Source organism: Barbus barbus, assembly GCF_936440315.1.
Source record: "Barbus barbus genome assembly, chromosome: 20".
In the NCBI taxonomy this organism is placed as follows: Eukaryota; Metazoa; Chordata; class Actinopteri; order Cypriniformes; family Cyprinidae; genus Barbus; species Barbus barbus.
This window is the reverse complement of record NC_136748.1, coordinates 21,909,947-21,931,320: the sequence shown is the minus strand read 5'-3', so window position 1 is coordinate 21,931,320 and position 21,374 is coordinate 21,909,947. Positions and strand designations below refer to the sequence as shown.

Below are 21,374 nucleotides of genomic sequence, written 5' to 3'. Positions count from 1 at the left end.
AGTCCCTGGTCTGTCCAGATGCTGCAGAACATAATCCAGTCCCATATTGACTTCATCATTCACAGACCTGTTTGCTCTGTAGGCAAACTGCAGGGGGTCCAGTATGGGTCTAGTGATTTCCTTCAGATAAGCCAAAACCAGTCTTTCATGGCCACAGATGTTAGAGCCACAGGTCTGTAGTCATTAAGTCCAGTAATTTTGGGTTTCTGGTGTCTTTATTCTCTTGTTCGTTCTGAAGACCTGGCAAACGTCATCTTCACTGAACTGAATTGCAGGTGTGGGGGAGACGGGGGTTGCAGGAGGTGTGAATGGTGTTTTTTCAAACCTGCAGTAAAACTCTTCAGATCGTCTGCCAGTTTCTGATTCTCCAGAGTGCTGGGAGATGGTGTCATGTAATTGGTGATGTCTTTCAGACCTTTCCACACTGAAGCCGTGTCACTAGAAGAGAACTGAATCCGTAACTTTTCAGAATAATTCCTCTTTGCCACTCTGATCTCCTTTTCCAGTGTGTATTTGGCCTGTTTGTACAAGACTCTGTCCCCATTCCTGCGAGCATCTTCTTTGGCCTGACGGAGCTGTCTGAGTTTTGCAGCAAACCATGGTTTGACATTGTCGTAAGTTAAGTGAGTCCTAGTAGGAATGCACATATCCTCACAGAAACTGATATATGATGTTACAGTCTCTGTGAGCTTGTTCAGATCGGTGGCAGCAGCTTCAAAAAAAGTCCAATCAGTGAGAGAGAAACAGGCTTGTAAATCCCGCTCTGCTTCATTAGTCCATCTTTTTACAGACCTTAATACAGGTTTAGCTGATTTCAGTTTCTGCCTGTAGGTCGGTATGAGAAGAACTAAACAGTGATCAGAGAGTCCTAAAGCTGCCCGTGGGACAGAGTGATATGCATCCTTTCTAGCTGTGTAAAAGTGATCCAGTATATTACTGTCTCTGGTCGGACATGTAAAATGCTGTCTGTATTTTGGCAGTTCATGTGTGAGATTTGCTTTATTAAAGTCCCCGAGAATGATTAAAACACAGTCCGGGTGCTGTTGCTCACTCTCTGTGATCATATCAGCGAGTTTCTGTAAAGCCGAGCTCATGTGCGCTTGCGGAGGAATGTAAACACTTACGAGAATGAACGAGCAAAACTCCTGCGGCGAATAGAATGGTTTGCAGTTAATGAAGAATGTTTCAAGATCAGGACAGCACATCTTCTTTAACACAGTTACATCTGTACACCACCTTTTGCTGATGTAAAAGCACGTCCTGCCGCCGCGCAATTTCCCCGTTGATTCTGCGTCGCGGTCCACTCTAAACAGCTGAAAGCCCGACCGACTTAACACGCTGTACGGAATGGCATCGTTCAGCCAGGTTTCCGTGAAGCACAGAGCAGCCGATTTCAAGATTTCAAAAATCTTTGTTTATCCAGGAGAACAGAGGGAGTTCGTTTGTTTTGTTGGGTAGAGAGCGGAGATTCGCTAGATGGATGCTAGGCAGCGGCGTTCTGAATCCATGCTGTCTGAGCTTCACGAGGCCGCCAGTTCGCTTCCCCCTGAAGCGTCTAAACAGCACCGCAGCTCTGCCAACTACAACGTTCAGCAAAACGCTGGAATGATCGAAATCCGGTAAAAGATTTTGTGGTGTGTTCTGCCGAATGTTCAGCAGTTCATCCCTGGTAAAACTGATCATGTTTGAGAAACAGGAAAAACTAACAAAAACAGTACAAACACTGGAGAGCTAAGCACTGTGGCTGCCATGCTTTGGAAGTCGGAAGTCTGAAAACGGGTTTCAAAGTGCCTGCGAAATTGGTAGCCATTGACTTCCTCATGCAAACTTTAGCAAGTTATCTGAAATCTTAAGGGTAACCAAACAATTGCTGGTAGCCATTGACTTCCAAAGTATGAAGAAATAAAATCCATGGAAGTCAATGCTACCAGCAACTGTTTGGTTACCAGCATTCTTCAAAATATATTATTTTGTGTTCAACAGCAGAAAGAAATTCATACAGGTTCGGAACAACCTGAGGATGAGTAAATAATGACAGAATGATCATTATTTTGGGGTGAACCATCCCTATATAAGATAATTTAGTGTCAAAAAAAAAAATTCTCAGATGCTTTTATTTACAAAAATTATGATTTTGTGAAGTTGCGCTTGATAAAATATGAAAGAGTGCCCTTATAAAGCAAGAGACAAGAATTTAATGGTCATACATTGAAAATGGGCTTATCTGTATCATCACTTCCTGTGGGTGGTTCCCTGATGCAGTCACTGAAAGGCTGTAGAATCCCCAAAGCCAGAATATGGGAACAGAATCTCTCAACATCCTGTGCAGCACTGTCATCTTCAGAACAACCCCACTGTACAAGACACCTCTCGAACAGAGAGCGACCTGTAAGAGATTGAAATGGAAAAATTCAAATTCAAAGCAATATAGAAGGTGAAAATACTGCATTTGTTTATGACTGCTCAGTTCTTCTGTGCTGCAGTAAATGTACCTCTCACTAAATCCTTTTTTTTTTCTTCTTTTTTTTTTGTTCCTGTCCCTGACTAAGTGTCTGGGGACAGTGCAACTCTGGAGCTTTTATCTTTGTAATTCATTTCACATCTGAATCAAGTAGAGCCTTTTCATTTGGTCAACTGATGTGTGTGCACGTTTCTGAAATAATTATTTCTCCACCCCAAGCATGCATACTCTTGAACTTCCTCTCTTTCATTTATCAGATGGACACAAACTCAATAGCTCATCCTAGTTTTCCTATTTATCATAGCCTGGTAAATAGGCCAATTTCTGTGTAACATCGATAAGAAAAAAAAGCTCTTTCTACAAAACATGACTCTAATTTTCTTAATACATACTTTGTCATGTGCTGTCTGAATTTGGATGTAAAATTACTAATAAATAGTTTTATGCTTGCTCAGCTCTCAACTGTCTCAGATTCATTTGACCTAATGTTAGCAGCCTGCTAATGCTTGCAGGAATAACTAATTGTTGAATTTGATCAAGTTTTTACTTACAACTCTTCAAAAGTTTTACTTGAAGCATCAAGTAAATGCATGCACTATATAAAAACAGCATGCAAATATTTGATGCAAATTAATATGTCTAGGAGTCAGTTTAAACAGAAAGTTTTTGTAATACACAACACATTTAGTGTTAATCAGAAAGCATAAAAACAACTATATAACTACATGTACTATTATTTCAGCTTGATTTTCAGATCACAAATGGGCCTTTGAGTTTCCAAGACATTTAAAATTTGGCTAAATAAACAATAATGCTTCAGTGTCTTCGAGGCTTTGTAAACACATTCAGATATGGATGCTAGCTTTGTATAAAGGCAGGACCCCAATAGCCCCAAATAGTGTCCATATCTCCTTTTTTATCTTTTCCTATTCCTTCGTATCTGATTAGTCCTGCTGTAACCTTAATTTTCAAGAGCAGTCACTATGCATCACCACTTAAAAAACAGTGAGTCCTTTTGTATGAGCGTGTATTTGAGTGACTTCCTGTGGCACTCTGACTCAATGAGGCAGAAACCAGAGCTTTCTTAGCCAGTAGCTAACGTGTGTCTGTGTGTGTTTCTGTGGGATTGTGGGTATGTGTGTAGTGTGCATTTTTCAGAGCCAGATTTTATGTTTTTTGACTACTCGCTGAATCTTGAGGGTAGTGAACCAGATTAAAGAATGGAAAAATAGAAGGTATTTATACCACGTCTTGGCAACCAACCCTTATGACTTGGAATTACACATCTTAAAAGTTAATTAAAAAATATGAACTTCTGCGACAGTGAGTAATGTGTTGCCAAGATATGTTCCAGCATCTTTTTGTTGGTCTGGACATCAGGTCTCTTTGATTATAAAAGTGAACATTGATATTAAATCAATCAAAATACACAATGACTTACCTGAAAACACATCTGGAAAGGCTAATGGTGTTTGCCTGGATCTGAGGGTTTGGAAGCCATGATCAATAAGCTCTGATTGATCATGTATGGCTTCACACCATTCTTCATGACAGCCCACCGGACCTGCAATGCTACAGGACCGTTGTCTCTGTGCTCTCCAGCTTCCTGCTCTGTATGACCTTTGACCTGAGCCCAACTCTAAGCCGAACCTGCGAGGAAACATTGGGCTTAGGGACGGAGTGGTCAGTGGAGATATTATGGGGGAAGTGAGCTGTCTGGTGGTTGTTTTAACGTAAGAAGTGTGTACTGTAGGATAAGGTTTAACCCCGAGGTTAGCACTGGAAGTTCTACGTGGTCGTGACCCCAAGCCTAAAAAGTTCTCAGATGACCACTGTGTGATGGATGCCGCACTGCTTTTCCTTCTCTGTTGGTGGGAATACTCTCGATCTACCACCTCTACATGACCATCACCCTCTATGTTCAGCTCTACACTACTAATGCTCTTCTGTGGGACGAAAATGACCCGTCTGATTTTGGACGTTGAGCTGGTCTGATTTCTTGAATTGAGACCAACTTCTAGGCTTTGAGTCAGGCTATTGCTACCATAATTACACTCTTCAATAGGAGACGATAGAGATGAACTCTCCAGGGTCTCCTCGGCACTCTCATAGGAGGTGGATGTTGCTGTAGTATCCTGAAAACTGTAGTTACTGGATGATTTGGTAAGAGCGATGATATCCTGGACACTACTTGTTTCATTGCTACTGTCCCGAATGCAATAGTCAATGGCCAAATTGCTCAAACATTCAGCTTTATTTGCAACATCAGTCAATTCGCCACCTGATTCTGCCTTTAGTGTTGTTGTAATCACCCCTTCTACTGTATCCCCACTATATTTAAGATCTTGTTCTTTGCTGTCAGATGCAGCTACACCTTCTACCTTCTCTGCTTCGCCCATACAAGCAAGGCTACTACAAGTAAGACCCTGAGTGACCTCAGTCTGGCCTTCAGACCCTACTTGTCCACTACAGTTTTGCCCCTCAGCATCTCCTTCCATCTGCTGCTGTTGTCTGATAGTCCTGTGGATATCCGACAGCAGATCTTGAGCCTCGGTGGCTGAGTGGTAGCTGTAGAGGTCTGTATCTGACCCTGATCCCTCAGTCTCTCTCTCAGCATCATCTTCTGTCGTGTCCAGAGTTGACTGCCTGCTTTCGTCTGTGAGTTGCTTACCGTCAGGCGTGAGACCCTCCAGCTCATCACCCGATATTCCACCATTGCTGCTGCCATTAGCATCCATGCTCTTAATCCTAATCCCATCGTCCAGTACATCCTCTTTAGACAACCTTTTCCGGGAGAGGCCCTTTCTGATACGGATGTTGGAAAATACAGAACTTTTGGAGCCCTCCGATTTGGATTTCTTCTTGCCCGAGTCTCCAGACAATTTACTTTTCGTAATCTTCTTGAGATGTTCATGGTCTCGGTCCTCGGTGCTCGCCCCATTCCCAGCACCTTCCACTCCTGTCGTGACAGTGGGCTTCTTCTGCTTGGCCTCCTGGTTTCCCATGTTCCTCAGAAGGCGAAAACCTTTAGCAATCAGGCCATGCTGGGAACGTGTGTGATAGGACTGACTTTCTCGTTCTCTGTGCTGCTCTCTCTTCTCTCCTCTCTCCCTCTCCATACTCTCTTGCACTTTCTCCCCATCCCTCTCTAATCCCTCTCTCACTCTCTTCACCATCGGCTTTGATGATGCAGGCTGTGACGCCATAGCCGAGGACTGTCTGAGAGACAGCGCCCCCTGCCTCCCAATCTCTTTCACTTTCTCTTGCTCATCTATTTGCTCTGCCAAGTCACATAACGGGCTGCTGGAAGAGCGGACCAACTGAGCATGTGCAGTGTGGCTCTTTGAGGGTGAGAACAGCTGTTGCTTCTGATATAATTCTGATTGTTGTTGCTGCAGTAATAACTGTTGTTGTTGTCTTCTGATGAGATTTGTCAGGCTGCTTTTCCTCCGTTCTTTCACTCTCTCTCTGAAGGGAGAGGAGTGGAAACTCTCTCGCAGGACAGGTAACTGCATCTCTATCGTCTGAATGGTTTGCATCTTGATTCTCGCTATACTGACCTGAGAGGACGACACAAATTGATTAAAACTGAGCTAAATGAACAGCAGGAGAGGAATCACTTTTAAATGACATATTATATTATTACATTACACCCCAAAAAAAGCTAACTACTTTCCACGTTTTATGGAAAGCAAGAAGTTGTTTACCTTTTCTGTTTGTTTTGCAGTAGGAAAGTAAATTAGGTGTTACTTGTGACCAAAAAGAACAACTTTATTCAACAATTTCTTCTCTTCCATGTCAGTCTTCAGTGCACGTTCACGAGAGACACAATGACCCACACGTGTTCATTTCTCTGCTTGTAAACAAGGCACAAAGCATTTAACAATGTACTTACTACTTTCTGGGTCTTGAACATGTCTGTTGTGTTGCTGTCTATTCAGCGTCAGAAAAATCTCGAATTTCATTAAAAATATCTTCATTTGTGACCCTGGACCACAAAACCAGTCTTAAGGTTTTTTTTTTTTTTTTTTTTTTTTTTTTTTTAAATGAGTTTAATACATTATCTGAAATCTGAATAAATAAGCTTTCCATTGATGTGTGGTTTGTTAGGATAGGACATTATTTGGCTGAGATACAACCATTTGAAAACCTGGAATCTTAGGGTGCAAAATATTTTAAATATTGAGAAAATTGCCTTTAAAGTTGTCCAAATTAAGTTCTTAGGAATGCATAAGTTTTTATATATTCACAGTAGGAAATTTACAAAATATCTTCATTGAACATGATCTTTACTTAATCCTTTACTTAATATCATAATGATTTTTGGCATAAAAGAAAAATCGATAATTTTGACCCATACAGTGTATTTTTGGCTATTGCTACAAATATAACCGTGCTACTTATAACTGGTTTTGTGGTCCAGGGTCACATTTGTGTTTCAAAGATGAACAAAGGTCTTACGAGTTTGGAACAACACTCTTAAAATTAAAGGTGCTTTCAAAGGTTCTTCACAGCGATGCCATAGAAGAACCATTTTTGGTTCCACAAAGAATCATTCGGTCAAAGGTTCTTTAAAGAACCATCTCTGTCTTACCTTTTTATAATCTGAAGAACCTTCTTTCCCCATAAAGGAAACATTTTGTGAAACAGAAAGGTTCTTCAGATGTTAAAGGTTCTTTAGATTAGATTAGATTAGATTCAACTTTATTGTCATTTATGCAGAGTACAAGTACAGAGCTAATGAAATGCAGTTGGCATCTAACCAGAAGTGCAAGAATATAGTGTTTTATATACATATAAGTGCAGAGTAAATGAAGATAAGATTTACAGAATGTACAGTGGAATTGCTATATACAGTATTGAGCAGAGTATATACAGAATATAAAATAGGAATGCAATGTAGGGATTGTATGTACATATGAACAGAGCAATGTAGATTATATAGATTACAGATTATATATACACATTATGAACAGCAGAAACGTAAGAACAGTGGTAATAAATAAATACAGCTGGATGAGTGTGCAAAGTATTGATAGAACAATGTATTCTATGCAAAATAGCAGTAGTGCAATATTTTAGAAATAGTTTACTGTGCTTGTACAGTAACAACTTTAGACAGTTTATAGTGTAATGACTTTGACAATGTGCAGTCTGTGCAAAATATGAGTAGTGCAAATGCATGTGTGTAAAGTACTGTGACCAGTGCAGTAATAAGCAGGTGCAGGTTAGATTGGTGGTGTGGCGTTCAGAAGTGTCACAGCCTCGGGGAAGAAGCTCTTCCTGAGCCTACTAGTGCGCCCTACTAGTGAGCCTACTAGTGCGCTGGTTTATGGAACCATTTAGACAAAAAGGTTCATCTATGGCATCGTGAAGCACTTATATTTTTAAGAGTGAACATGACGGTGAGGAATTAATGACAGAATTAAAATTTTTGTGTGAACCATACCTTTAAAGTCACATACATTTAGATGTAATAGCATCATTTAATTTCAAAACCACACACATTTAGCCTTATATGATCAAAAATAAGATTTTTTTTTTTATCCAATCCTGCACACACGGAACATCTGAAAATAGCACAGGAATTTCATGTGTGTGTGTGTGTGTGTGTGTGTGTGTGTGTGAGAGAGAGAGAGAAGGACACAGTGTGCCAGCGCAGCGTCATGTGAGCTTATGGACTGATCTCATAAACTGATGAACGACTGTGGCTAGCAGGCCTGAAATCAGAGTTATCCTCCAGCCTTGTGGCATCAGACACATACCCATGAGCTTTCAACCGATTTATACTATATTCATTTTAAACAGTACACAGATATCGATGCCTACAGAAATTACATTTTTATATCAATAAAAGATTAGTACTAAACTAAATTTCAGCAACCATACAGTTAAGTCTATGGAGGAGCAGAACATTTCTAAATATCAAGAAAATATTCCTGCATTAATTTAGAACAAGTTCAACATGACCTTCATTACAAATGAAATGTTTTCTTCAAGGCATGAAACTACTGATGTCTTGTCACATGCAGATACATCTCTCTATTCCTCTAATCACTCAGTTGTGTAAGAGGTCTGATTTACTGCTGTATGATTAGTCTAGAAGGTCACTGCTAATCCAAATTGATCTGACCTGGATCAAGAATGAACAGGAGACCTGTCGAACAAGACAGAAAAGGATAAAGACAGAAGTTCGGAAATATAGTACATACTTGCCTGGATGAAGTCTCTAGTAAACTGAGGGAACAAGTAAGTGTTTGTGACATTCGCTGGGCTGCTCCTCTTCCTCGATCACATGAATACTGTCATCACATGGCTTCTCTTCCTATTACATGCCGCCAATAGCAATGATGCATCTTCTTTCGTACACATGCAGCGTTAAGGCTTTATGACTTAACACAACAAACCAACAAGCAAGTTTCCACAAACCTGTTGTGTATTTAAAAAGAGCACCGGTTCATTTTAAAATGTTACATTTATTTTGAGAAACAATCTGAGGATAAAAATGCATTTTGTACTGGGCTATATTTTTGTAACATTCAACAGTTATCACAAATCTGACAGTAACTCTATCATTTAACTTTAAGTTGTACACAGCCAATTTGGAACAAAACGAGAGCACAGCCACAAACAACACACCGCACAGAAGCTCAATTTTAACTTTGATCTTACAAGGCCTTACAAAACATACAGCATTTTTTTGCAATGTAAAACATAAAAACATACAAAAAAGTGACTGTTTCTTTACTCTAATACAAATGGTGGGTAAGTTACAAATCAGGCAATTATTCATATTTCTTCAAAACACTAGGTTTGGAATTGAATGGCAAGTGCAAAATTTGTGTAATTTCCAATCAAGCTTTAATTTTTGTAAGGAATGTTATTTAATTGTGTCTTTTTAGGATCCATAAAATGCTATGAAATTAGCTTTAGCGTGAAAAGGGAGTAGGCCATTTATCCCATAAATGTTTCAAATGCAATTCCCATCACAGAATGTTTATAAACTTTATTATTGTTATTAAATACATCATTTGTGATGTTTAAGAAATATGACCACTGTTGGACATTGTTAGTAGGCAAATTAAATAAACTGTGTGTAAAAAGTGTGTTTTAAATTATTTTAATTTCTCCACAGTGCCAAAGGAGCCCATAGTTGAAGAAAGATGCATGTTTGATTGATAGGTCTGTATTTTATGTGCTTTTTATGAAGCAAATCTGCAGCTACTTTAGGAAGCTTATATTTGCTTGTTGTGTTAAAGTCTGGCATTCCCAAATGTGGTGGTGACAGCAAACAGTTTGGCTGTAAATGGAATTACGTTCCAACGCACTAATGTCAAAATATGAATGTCCATTAAACAGTTAAAAACATTCTTTAGGATTCATAAATGATTTCACAGCTAGCCCAGTATATTCAGTGCACAATCTCAAGGTCCGAACATAAGGCATTCCAAACATATACAAACATCTTCAATGTGCACTAAAAACCTACATAATAGCTATTAAAATAGTTGTAGCAAAACAAATGTAAACAACCACGCTTTATACAAGAGCAGCTTAAGGAAGTGCTGTTTATGAATAACCAAAATTCTCAACAGGAGAGAAAAACCTACAAACTGTTCAACTGTGGCTCACATGTTGCAGAAGAACACTTACACTTACACCAAAGATACTGAACCTCTGTGTGGCACGCTTTCACAGAAATCAGCAAATTCCACTTAGAAAAAGAAATATCTTCACTGTAAATACTTTGATGTACATCCCCTTATTTAAAAATCATATTTTAGTTTCTCTTTACTGACAAAAATGAGATATTTAATATTCAACCCCAAAATATTCAAACAAGTAATTAAGAGCATCACATCCGATCAGCTCTCTGAGGTCAAAATACAGTCTCCTTTCAAATGTACTTTTTATATGTCGCTGCTGAACTCCTGAAAGTTGGCACTGCTGATTTAGTACAAGGTATATAAAAGTCCACAGGAAGTAATGATGGCAATTGCACTTGCTCAGTTGTGCTTCAGTATCACTGAAGCTCTTTGACTAAACCACAGTGTCTTAAAATGTTACAATCTAGTGACCCGAAATCATAAGTGACTGAACTACACGTCCACATTGAGACTCACACATTAAAGCTTCATTATATAGTACAGATACTTGAGGAATCACCCCTTGAAACTTACATTTTAGCATTAGCAAATTAGCTTCGCAATCAGGTTGCTATGTAGAGTCTGTGGGAATGCTTCTGTGAAACCTCACAGCTTGTCTTTGCGGAAAGCTTGGCTTGCTTTTTTTCTGATCCCAGCGACAAAGCAGGATCATCTTGAAAGTGCTACGAAAAGTCTTGTTGCAAAGGGCGTAGCACATAGGATTTACCGTACTGTTAACGTAGCAAAGCCAATAGCCTAGCGCCCAGAGGTTCTCAGGAATGCAGCCATTGCAGAAAGTGTTTACTAGCACCATGATGTTATAAGGCGTCCATGTAATAATGAAAGCAAAAAGGATGGCGCTTAGAGTTTGCGCCGCTTTCTTTTCTTTTATTAGTGACATGCGCTTCCGCTTGGTGATTTGCGTCCTTGTGCGAGCTGCAAAACGTTTTGCTAGAGCTGCCTCTTTGAAAGTTATGGGAGCTGAGGGAGATTTGACCGTGGTGTTGGTGCAATCAATGTTTGGATCCGTTGACGGCTGTATGGTGGACATTGACTGAACTTTACTCATGTTTCCGACAAACCACTTGTTCCCATTGGTGACGGAGCGGGAGATCCTGCCATCCCTACCGTCGTTCTCCACAGGGGACCGTAATGGATCTTCCTCGGTGTCCAAATCACAAGAAGTGACCTGGGAGTTTACAGCTGCACTCATGCCAGGCAGACTGAGAACGATGGAGAAGATTGCCCGTGTGGTGGATGGTGCACTATCGTCATCGTCAGATGAGCCCGAGTGGTCGGCTGACAGTCCAGCTTCGTTGTTGTTCCAGCCGTCACTGCTGCTCTGATCTGTCTCCCGGTGCGGCCCACCTTTATCCCTGCCACCCGACTTCCACCCCCAGCAGTGGAATCGTCCACTCAGGCCATGAACAGCACTTTGTTTGTGGCCAGGTTGGCCCAGTTCAAAGCTGCTGCAGCTTCTAGAGCTCCCCCCAGTGGCGTGGAGGTGGAAGCGCGGTCGCTCGACACCTCCGAACCTTCCAACCGAGCCTTGTAATCCTGCAAGTTCCCGAGAACGATTCTCTGTCTCTTTGTATATTCGCCAGTACAGAACGCTCATTATCGTCACTGGCAGGTAGAAAGCCGCCATCGCGGTGCAAAATGTAATAATGGGCTCAGAGAGAAATTGAATGTAGCATTTATCCGGTGGAACCGTTCTTTCTCCTACAAAATACTGCCAGAACAAAATGGCAGGAGCCCAAAGTATGAGCGACACAAACCATGCCAGGCCAATCATCACTCCTGCCCGCCTGGTGGTACGTTTGGCACGGTACGTCAGAGGCCTTGTGATGGAGAAATACCGGTCAAAGCTAATGACCAGCAGATTCATGACGGATGCATTGCTGGCTACGTAGTCTATTGCTAGCCAGAGGTCGCACGCCCAGTTTCCCATTGCCCACTGGCCCATGACAATGTAGGCAGTGTACAGGTTCATCGAGATGACCCCAATGATGAGATCTGCCACGGCTAAACTGAGTAGGAAGTAATTGTTAACTGTTTTGAGCTGGCGGTTGACCTTAAACGACACCATGACCAAGATGTTGCCGATAATAGTAATAAGGGAAAGCAGTCCTGTAAAGACAACGATGAGAATGACCTGCCAGAGCGAGTGGCCGCCCAGAGGATCATAGGATTGACCTTCAACCTCGACATTACTCCCATTGAGCTCGAAAACAGCACTGAGGTTGATGAGGCTTGTGTTCTGGAGCAGTGGCCACGGAGTGGATGCCGGGTAGATTACCACTCCCAGGACGTCTGATGGTGAGTACAGGCCCAACTCGGTGCTGTTGGAGTCCATCGTGCAGGCCGGGCATATTCTGAGGAAAAAGAACACAATCATCAATAATCAATTTATGTTTATTCATTTCACATTTATGTCAAATGTTTGCAGTGAAACTATACAGAAACTGCTCTCTATGTATTATGTAGTTGTCTATATTATATATTGTGTTTTTTTTTTTTTTTTTTTGCTGCTTTGTACATTGGTTATTGGCTATTTCTTGTTATTTTGTTATTATTACCTGTGTCCTGTCCTGTTGCTGTCTTTCTGTTGCACTATGGAGCTTCTGTCACACAACAAATTCCTTGTATGTGTAAACATACTTGGCCAATAAAGCTTCTGATTCTGATTCTGATGTAGGAGTGCTTCCTAAATAAATGAAGATCACTGTTGCTTTATATCTACACTAGAGGGCGATGTTGATCTATTAAATGTACAAGTATTAAATCTTAGTTTAATTTTATAAATCTTGGAAGGATTAAAAGCAATCCGTTTTCAAATATAGCATAAGATATATCCTGTGAATCATGCTGCATCCAAATATGTGTATGTTGAAAGCACCAGATCATTTTCTGGAAATAAATAAAGAAAGAAACATTCATTAATTTGTTCTAAGTTCTAACTTCTTGTTGTTTTCCTCATTTATGTTACAAGGAACTTGTGGTAATGCTCCTTATTGTTAAACAAAAAATGTCTGCAAATGTACATTTTATATTAGAAAATGTGGGGGGAAATCCAGGCAAGATTTTGATTTTGCATTCTTGAAAATTTTTTAGCCTTGGTTGCCTATTGCAATTTGAAAATTCTCATTAAATCTGTATAAAAGACTCGTAGGTGATATTTAATACTCTGTATTCAATCATCAATGCTATTTCATACTTGTTTTATGGAACATTACTGAAATTACTTTTTGGACTTATAAATAAATACAGCCTTTCTCATAGAAAGTTTCCCCAGAACCATCAAAACTTCAAACAAGCTCATCAATGGGAGAAAAAGCTACTTGGTGAATTCTTAGTTCAAATATGAATCATTGTAATAAGAACCATTTTAATATGATGCTAATTTATTTTTTGTATAAGAAACAAAAGAATACATCTCAGATATTTTCATATGTTGATGAAAGAGTATCAGAACCTACCGACAGGCTTATGGGGATACACAAAACAAAAAAAGGTTTGGAAACACTATAGAGCAACATTTTAAGAGCCTACGTTTATAACAGATATTAAAATATTTATCAAAATGGCCTTATTATAAACCTGCACATAAATATTAACTAGTGTCTCATTCCATTAAATCTGAATACAGTGCATGCTAAAACTAGTTTATATGCAAAAGCACAAGCTCTGCCTGTACCGACAACTAGCAGATCAAACATTTTCAAAATAGCTACTCTCCAGTTAAAAGCACATCCGTATGTGACAGTCTCTGAGCTAGCAGGCACATGAACAGCAGGAAAAATGTTAACAACAAGAAAGATGAAAGATGGGTGAGGTGTTTCTTTACTTTGATTCTGCAAGAGGAAGTTGTTGTGGAGCTTTCCCAGAATGCCTCTCACAAACGCACAGTTAATCTCATTGATAGAGGCAGAGAATAGAATGTAACTGGCTCTTGGCCAAGGACGGCTGAACGTCTCATCTCTTCAGATAAAAATGATATCTAGTTCTTGTCCAGAAGTTGCACACAAATACACACAAACACATGGGGAGGGGGACCTTACGAAGTGACAATCTAATTTCAGAAATAAGTCAAAAAGGCTGCTGACTGCTGCTCTAAAAAGAAGGCTGACAATCATACAGCATCATTCAGCAGAACCGGCCTACATTACTAAATATAGTCATACACTTTTAAGGGAAAGAGGTGATTTTGAACCGAGAACATCTGTCTCTCTTTCAGTAACTCTTCTTCATCTTGATAAGGCAGCGGGATGCGAGGGAGAAAACAAATATGAGAGTGAAAAGTAGGTGAGATGCAAGATTAGGGAACGACAACCTGATCACATAATCACACTTTATAATCATATTGTCGCTAAAATACCATAAATGGGCTTGAATATTTAAAACAGAGAAAAGAACAAATGGATATGACCACTGTTGCACACACACACACACACACACACACACACACACACACACACACACACTCACACACACACACACACACACACACACACACATGTTGGGTTTCCATGTTTTATGGGGACATCCCATAGGCGCAATGGTTTTTATACTGTACAATCTGTATGTGCTATTGCCCTACACCAACCCTACACCTAAACTTAGCCCTCACAGGAAACATGCTGCATTTTTAGATTTTCAAAAAACTTTATGCTGTATGATTTATAAGCTTGTTTCCTCATGGGGACCAAAAAATGTCCCCACAAGATTAAGATTTACTGGTATTACTATCCTTGTGGGGACATTTGGTCCCCAGGACGTGATAAATACCAGGTGCACACACACACACACACACACACACACACACATACATATACCAAAGAGTCAGAGGTAATTAGCTATTGGATTCAATCTCAGTTCTCCTACAGCGGAAACAAAGGGATAATTATTTGACAACAGGCAGACCAAGAATACATATATACACACTGTTTAAAACTGTGTGAACAAAGCTGTCACAGAGAACGTGATTTGTTTGAAAAAAATACTTAAATTACTAAAAGATTTCCGTTCTTAAAATGTTTTTGAAAGAAGCCTCTATGGTCACCAAAGCTGCATGTATTTCTTCAAAAATACATTTGTGAAATATTATTATTTAAAAGAACTGCTTTCTATTTAAATATTTTTTTAATGTAATTTATTCCTGTGATGGAAAATGTAAATTTACACCAATCTTTAGTCTATTAGTGCAATCAGTCTATTATGCTGATTTGCTGCCCAAGAAACATTTCTTATCATTAAAGTCAATGATGAACACATTAAAAAAATCATAGTTATTTAAAACTTTTGACTGGTCATTTATATGGGATAATTTTAAAAGAAAAAAAGTTCAAACCTGTACAAAATTGTACAACAGTGCTTCTGTCTGTGTAATATTGTTTAAATAACCTCTATATGTGACCCTGGACCACAAAACCAGTCATAAGGGTCCATATTTGGAAATTGAGATTTATACATCACCTGAAAGCTGAATAAATGTATGGTTTGTTAGGATAGGACAATATCTGCAAGATATTTGAAAATCTGGAATCTGAGGGTGCAAAAAAAAAAATGTCCAAATTAAGTTCTTAGCAATGTATATTACTAATCAAAAATTAGGTTTTGATATATTTACAGAAGGAAATTTACAAAATATCTTCATGGAACATGATCTTTACTTAATATCCTAATGATTTTTGGCATAAAAGAAAAATCAATAATTTCAATGTGTTGTTGACTATTGCTACATAAGTGAGTGAAGTGGCATTCAGCCAAGTATGGTGAGCCATACTCGGAATTCGTGCTCTGCATTTAACTCATCCAACGTGCACACACACAGCAGTGAACACACACACAGCAGTGAACACACACCTGGAGCAGTGGGCAGCCATTTTATGCTGCAGCGCCCGGGGAGCAGTTGGAGGTTCGGTGCCTTGCTCAAGGGCACCTCAGTCGTGGTATTGAGGGTGGAGAGAGCGCTGGACATTCACTCCCCCCACCTACAATTCCTGCCGGCCCGAGACTCGAACCCGCAACCTTTGGATTACAAGACCAACTCTAACCATTAGGCCACGACTTCCCCATGCTACTTATGATTGGTTTTGTGGTCCAGGCTCACATATCAATGTTGAATACATGTTTGGCAGATAAACAATGAGAGATACAGTATCTCTGTATGTAAAACCATAATTGCGAAAAGAGATATCAGTGTTTAACTAAACAGTTTCAGTTCCGACTTACATGAGCCACGTTCAAAGCTGTTCTACACACACCTGCACATCACTTCCACATAAAATGGAAAGGATAATATTGTCTGCATTTAAGTGAAAAAAACTATATTAACTGTAGAAGAATTGTGTTATTTTTATTATGTCAGATTATCAGAATTCAACGTGGTAAAGGTGTAGCAGCTGAAAGCACTACTGTTTCAAAGTTTGGAGTTGGTTAAAAAAAAAAAATAATGTGAATAAAAATTCAAATTGTGTGTAAATCAGTAAAGCTTGACTGCTTATAGCTTTAGGTGGTGCAGTGTGTTTCATCTCTAAAGGAGATATCACATATGTTACATAAAAAATAGACTGATTAGTGTTTAATCATAGGCTTTGTAAGTAAAGACTAAAAAACAAGAGCATTCAATGCAATAAATAAAACCTCAAAGAGAGTTTGATGATAAATACAGGCTTCTTGTTCATTCATCTGAGTGAGCTATCAATAGCAAAGAGGGAATCAAGCAACAAAAGATGAAATCAAAGAGAAATCTAATTGGCGTTGGACTCTGATTTGGGCCCCTGCGCTCCTGCGTTCAGCTCTGTGCTTTTATCCTATCAGGGTTGTGCTATGACCTGAAACAAACACACAAGCTCAAATGAAGGATAGCAAACACATTTTGTACAAAACTAGTGACACGCATAGGCGTAATTCCATTAAGTCGTGGAATTTGGGAATTGTCTTAATTTCAGCTGATCCGCAAATGCAGCTGATGAGCGGGCTGTTGTCATGGTGACCGAGGAGGATGTGGAGGGAAGCGTGAGGGGCACACAACGGCGAATGAGGTTAGAGCCAACTGTTTGCACATACACACACACCCATAGTTGATTTCATCTGTGAAACTGTAATGTGGTTCAAATGTAAAGATGTCAGAGGGCAGGTGAAGAGAAAAAGATTTCCATTTTTAAGTGGTCCTTTTTTCGCACACACAGAGTGAATGTACAAATGCACAGCAGCATGTGCTCACACACACACACACAGTGTGAAGCCTTTGATGACAGACCGGAGAATCAAACGAACATCTGGAGTTATATGCATGACTTCAAACGTACTGTACATCAAACATAGTTTTGTGTGTAAAAACACTCCTCTTCGTATTTAAAGAATTCTTTACCAGTCTGATGATCCCATAAACACAAAGCAATATTTAATATTCCAAAGTGAACTACGCCTGTGGAGATAAAGGATTGAAAACCGCAGTGACTGCTTTTGTTTTCATGGTCTTCTTTGGGAAAACACACTTTTATCAGGAAAACAGACTGGCATGTTTGGTGCTGTCCCCCCTGGCATGGTAGTTAAGTGTGACGAGAGTGTGTGTAGTAAGAGCACTCTGTGTGTGTGTGTGTTGGGTATTTTGATGTAAGGCATGTGCTGTGAATGAGGATTTCTGAAGAATGATGGTTAAATGTCAACCGTTCTTTTCCAGAGTTTGAGGGAGATCCGTGATAACCTCATACGGCCTTTAACCGACAGAAATGTCAGCGGTGAACGCGTGCAGAACCTTGATCAATATGCCTGATTGGAATTGGAATTAATCACTGGCATGGGTACAATTATAGATGGAAAGCCATAATTATCTCACAGTATCTCAATACGACAGTCAGAGGAGGTCAGTGAAGCATGAGAGACTGCTCTCTAACAGATTATTTACTGATCTCTTATGATTAAAAGTGATGGCAAGGGATTCGTCCCCGAGCAACTTCCTTCTACTTATTTTACCTCTGCATATCATCGTCTGACATTCTACCCATAATTTGTGGTCCTTTTTTCAGTTCAGTTGAAGGCTAAGTGTGATATTTTACCAAATGCCACTAAAAAATAAATAAAAATGCAAAAGACCATCAAATAAATTATATAAATAACTTTTAACAAAACAAAAAAATATATGCAAGATTAATAATTACAAATATTAAACAATATTTAAAAAATATTTTAAAAATATTTTATAAGAATTGTATATAATTATTAATTTTACAATTATTATGTAAACTTGTTTTACATAAAAATGTAAAATGAATAAGTTTCTGTTTCTAGATCTCTAATCAAAGAAGTAAATTTGTGACATTGTCCAGACGGTCAGATGTTCGTTTCCACTGAGGCTCCAGCGTTTATCTCAAATCATGCTGGAGAACATGATCATGAGGTTTGACAAACTTGTGAAGTTCATGCAGCTTGAAGTTTGCTGTTGTTAAATCAAAAGAGAGGAAAACCAAATACTAAGACATTCTAGCATTCATGTAGATTTTTCAAATCAACTTTTCATTGGTACACTGATTACTATAGTTTATAAACAAAAAAAAAAAAAACCGTGCAAAATGAACAATTTGTTTATAATGGTTATTTGTTCAGTGTAAACTGTGAATTTACTAAATGTATCAGAGGTAGACAAAGTACACAAATCAAGTACTTGAGAGTGAAAGTAATAAATAATAAAACTAAATCTAATAAAAATGTACTCCAATAAAATTAAGTACTCCTTTTCAATTTTACTTGGGTATTTTACTTTTACTACTTTTAAGTATTAAAAGTAGTAAGTACTGATTGATGAATGTTTATTTATTTTACAATTGAATCCTGATACAACTCTTTCCTGATACATCATACACTGATTACTACTGATAATTACTGATAATTCAAGTGTGCAAACAAGTAAACATAACAAAATAAAAAATATAGTAAATAGATATGACAAAAAAACAGCATGTGTTATATATATATATATATATATATATATATATATATATATATATATATATATATATATATATATAAATAAAAGGTTGCTTTGGGCAAAATGTGTTTTAAGAAAAACGTTATGAAAACATACTAATTTTACATAATTTAAAAGTGCTACGGCAACATGGGCATTCATTTGTGTTATTTTAACATCATGTTTCGTTTTTAAATAAATCCTGCCTCGTTCAGATGGTAATACACAAATATGGACATGTCTAAGTTTAAGCCTTATATACACTTGGCTTAAACAGTGCATTTACAGCAGCTTTAGTTCACAACGATTGACACTTATGACCTAAATATGATTTTCATTTATAATAATAAATGCTAAAATTCGGCATTAGTAACTTTTAGCGCCATTGGTCGCCCATGCATATAACCTCTAATGATCTCCCATTCTTGGCTCATTTTGAGTCAGAATTAAGTGAATTCAGTGAATTGTTAATTAGAGACTCGCTTTTACCGCATTATTTGAATCAGTGAGTTGCTGACTCGAAAAAATCTGTAATCTGCTCAATCCAATTTGCGAATGAATCCTTCAGTGTAATTGGCGAACTGGCTCATTGAAAAGAATCAGCTTGTTCACAAATCGGACACCGCTATCACATCTCATAGTCGCAACGAGGAGCGATACATAAAATGTAGTGGAGTAAAAGGTACAATATTATGACGTGCAATGTCATGAAGTAAAAGTAAAAGTTTCCCAAAATAAAAATACTCCAGTAAACGAAAGATACTGGAAAATTGTACTTAAATACAGTTATGAAGTAACAATACTTAGTTACAGTCCACCACTGAAATGTACAGTATTCACTATAGCTTGACTGATACTACTGGTTCTCCATCTCGTCTATCTGCTCCCTGGTCTCCTGTTTTCTTCTTTTCTTTCACCACTAATAACACTGTCCTTATCCGCTCTTCTAATAGTGTTTATTGCCTGTTCCTGACATTTCTAGTAGTGTTTACTGACTATGTTTGGTCAAACGTTCTGGTTGGTTGGGTATCAGGAAGCTGTAATTCTCTGCTCCATCTGTTCTCAGTTGAAACACCTCAATTGTGCCTCGAAGCCGGATCACCTGAGAGATGTTTGTATACAACGCTAGAGGTAAACAGGTTTTCTCTGATGCCATAGCAATTTGGTGACCTTATTACGGTCTAGATGAAAATGCCAGTCAGAATAAAATCTGTTACATCAGCACTCAATATCAGACACAGGGTCCTCTGTAGGGTTAGATCAGCATGATGGGCTAATTTACACCCTTTTTCTCTGCACAAACAACAACCTGACATCACGAATTTGAGTGGCTGATAAGGTGAGGGTGAGATCCTGTATGTGCAACACACCCAGGCACATGAAAAGTGATCATATAAGACTGGTAGAACAGAAAACATGTTCCTTTATCCAGTCATCGACAGTGTGTCTGTATCGACCCACTCCGCTGTAAGTAATACCTTAATCTCAGGCAGGCCAAAGAATCTATCACAGACTCTGACAAGATCTACATCCCCGGGGCAGCAGCACATCCTCTGTCTGTGTGATTGGCCAGCATTTAATTTGTCTGCTTTGAAAAGAAGGAACTGCTGCACTACAGAAGGATTTGGGATTGCACGTCTTCAAAATATCTTCACGTAATCATAGAAGTGTGTTTCATTCCCAATCCCAAACATTGTCCAAGGCAATGATAATTGTTGTTTATCTGGGCAGAGATTTTGAATTATCTGTCAATATGAAAATTTTCAAACCTACCAAAATTTTTTTTTTTTTTTTTTTTAATCCAGCACTTTTATTATATGATATATTATATGATATGATATAAGACCCTGGACCACAAAACCAGTCTTAAGTCGCTGGGGTGTATTTGTAGCAATAGCCAAAAATACATTGTATGGGTCCAAATGATCCATTTTTCTTTTATGCCAAAAATCATTAGGATATTAGGTAAAGATCATGCACCCTCAGATACCAGCTTTTCAAATAGCTGTATCTCGGCCAAATATTGTCTGATCCATCATTGGAAAGATTAATTATTCAGCTTTCAGATTATGTACAAATCTCAATTTCGAAAAATTATGACTGTTTTTATGATATGATAGATGATATATGATATGATATGATGTATGATACATGACATGATATGATACACAATACGATATGATATGATTGGTACAGTGGGAAAATAATTATTTGATCCCCTACTGATTTTGTAAGTTTGCCCACTTAAAAAAAGTGGTAGGTTTATTTTAACTGATAGAGACAGAATATTCAGAAA

The 21,374-nt window shown here is 38.6% G+C and overlaps 2 protein-coding genes across 4 annotated transcripts in view; both read right to left on the bottom strand.

The window, feature by feature from the left end:
- Positions 1-6,000, bottom strand: part of LOC306886751 (formin-2-like) — a gene marked incomplete at its 5' end in the record, with an annotated part of 41,345 nt that extends 35,345 nt beyond the window's left edge. Inside the window, 2 exons of the mRNA XM_079444066.1 lie at positions 2,208-2,386; positions 3,903-6,000. Of these exons, the coding sequence (XP_079300192.1) occupies positions 2,208-2,386; positions 3,903-6,000 (2,277 nt within the window). The remainder of the gene's footprint in view (positions 1-2,207; positions 2,387-3,902) is intronic.
- A 2,925-nt stretch (positions 6,001-8,925) lies between these two features.
- LOC306885919 (muscarinic acetylcholine receptor M3-like) overlaps positions 8,926-21,374 on the bottom strand; it is a 96,464-nt gene continuing 84,015 nt past the window's right edge. For all 3 annotated transcript variants that reach the window (XM_079442737.1, XM_079442739.1, XM_079442738.1), the window contains one exon: positions 8,926-12,482. In XM_079442737.1, coding sequence (XP_079298863.1) covers positions 10,679-12,463 — 1,785 coding nt within the window. In that variant the 5' untranslated portion in view covers positions 12,464-12,482 and the 3' untranslated portion in view covers positions 8,926-10,678. The remainder of the gene's footprint in view (positions 12,483-21,374) is intronic.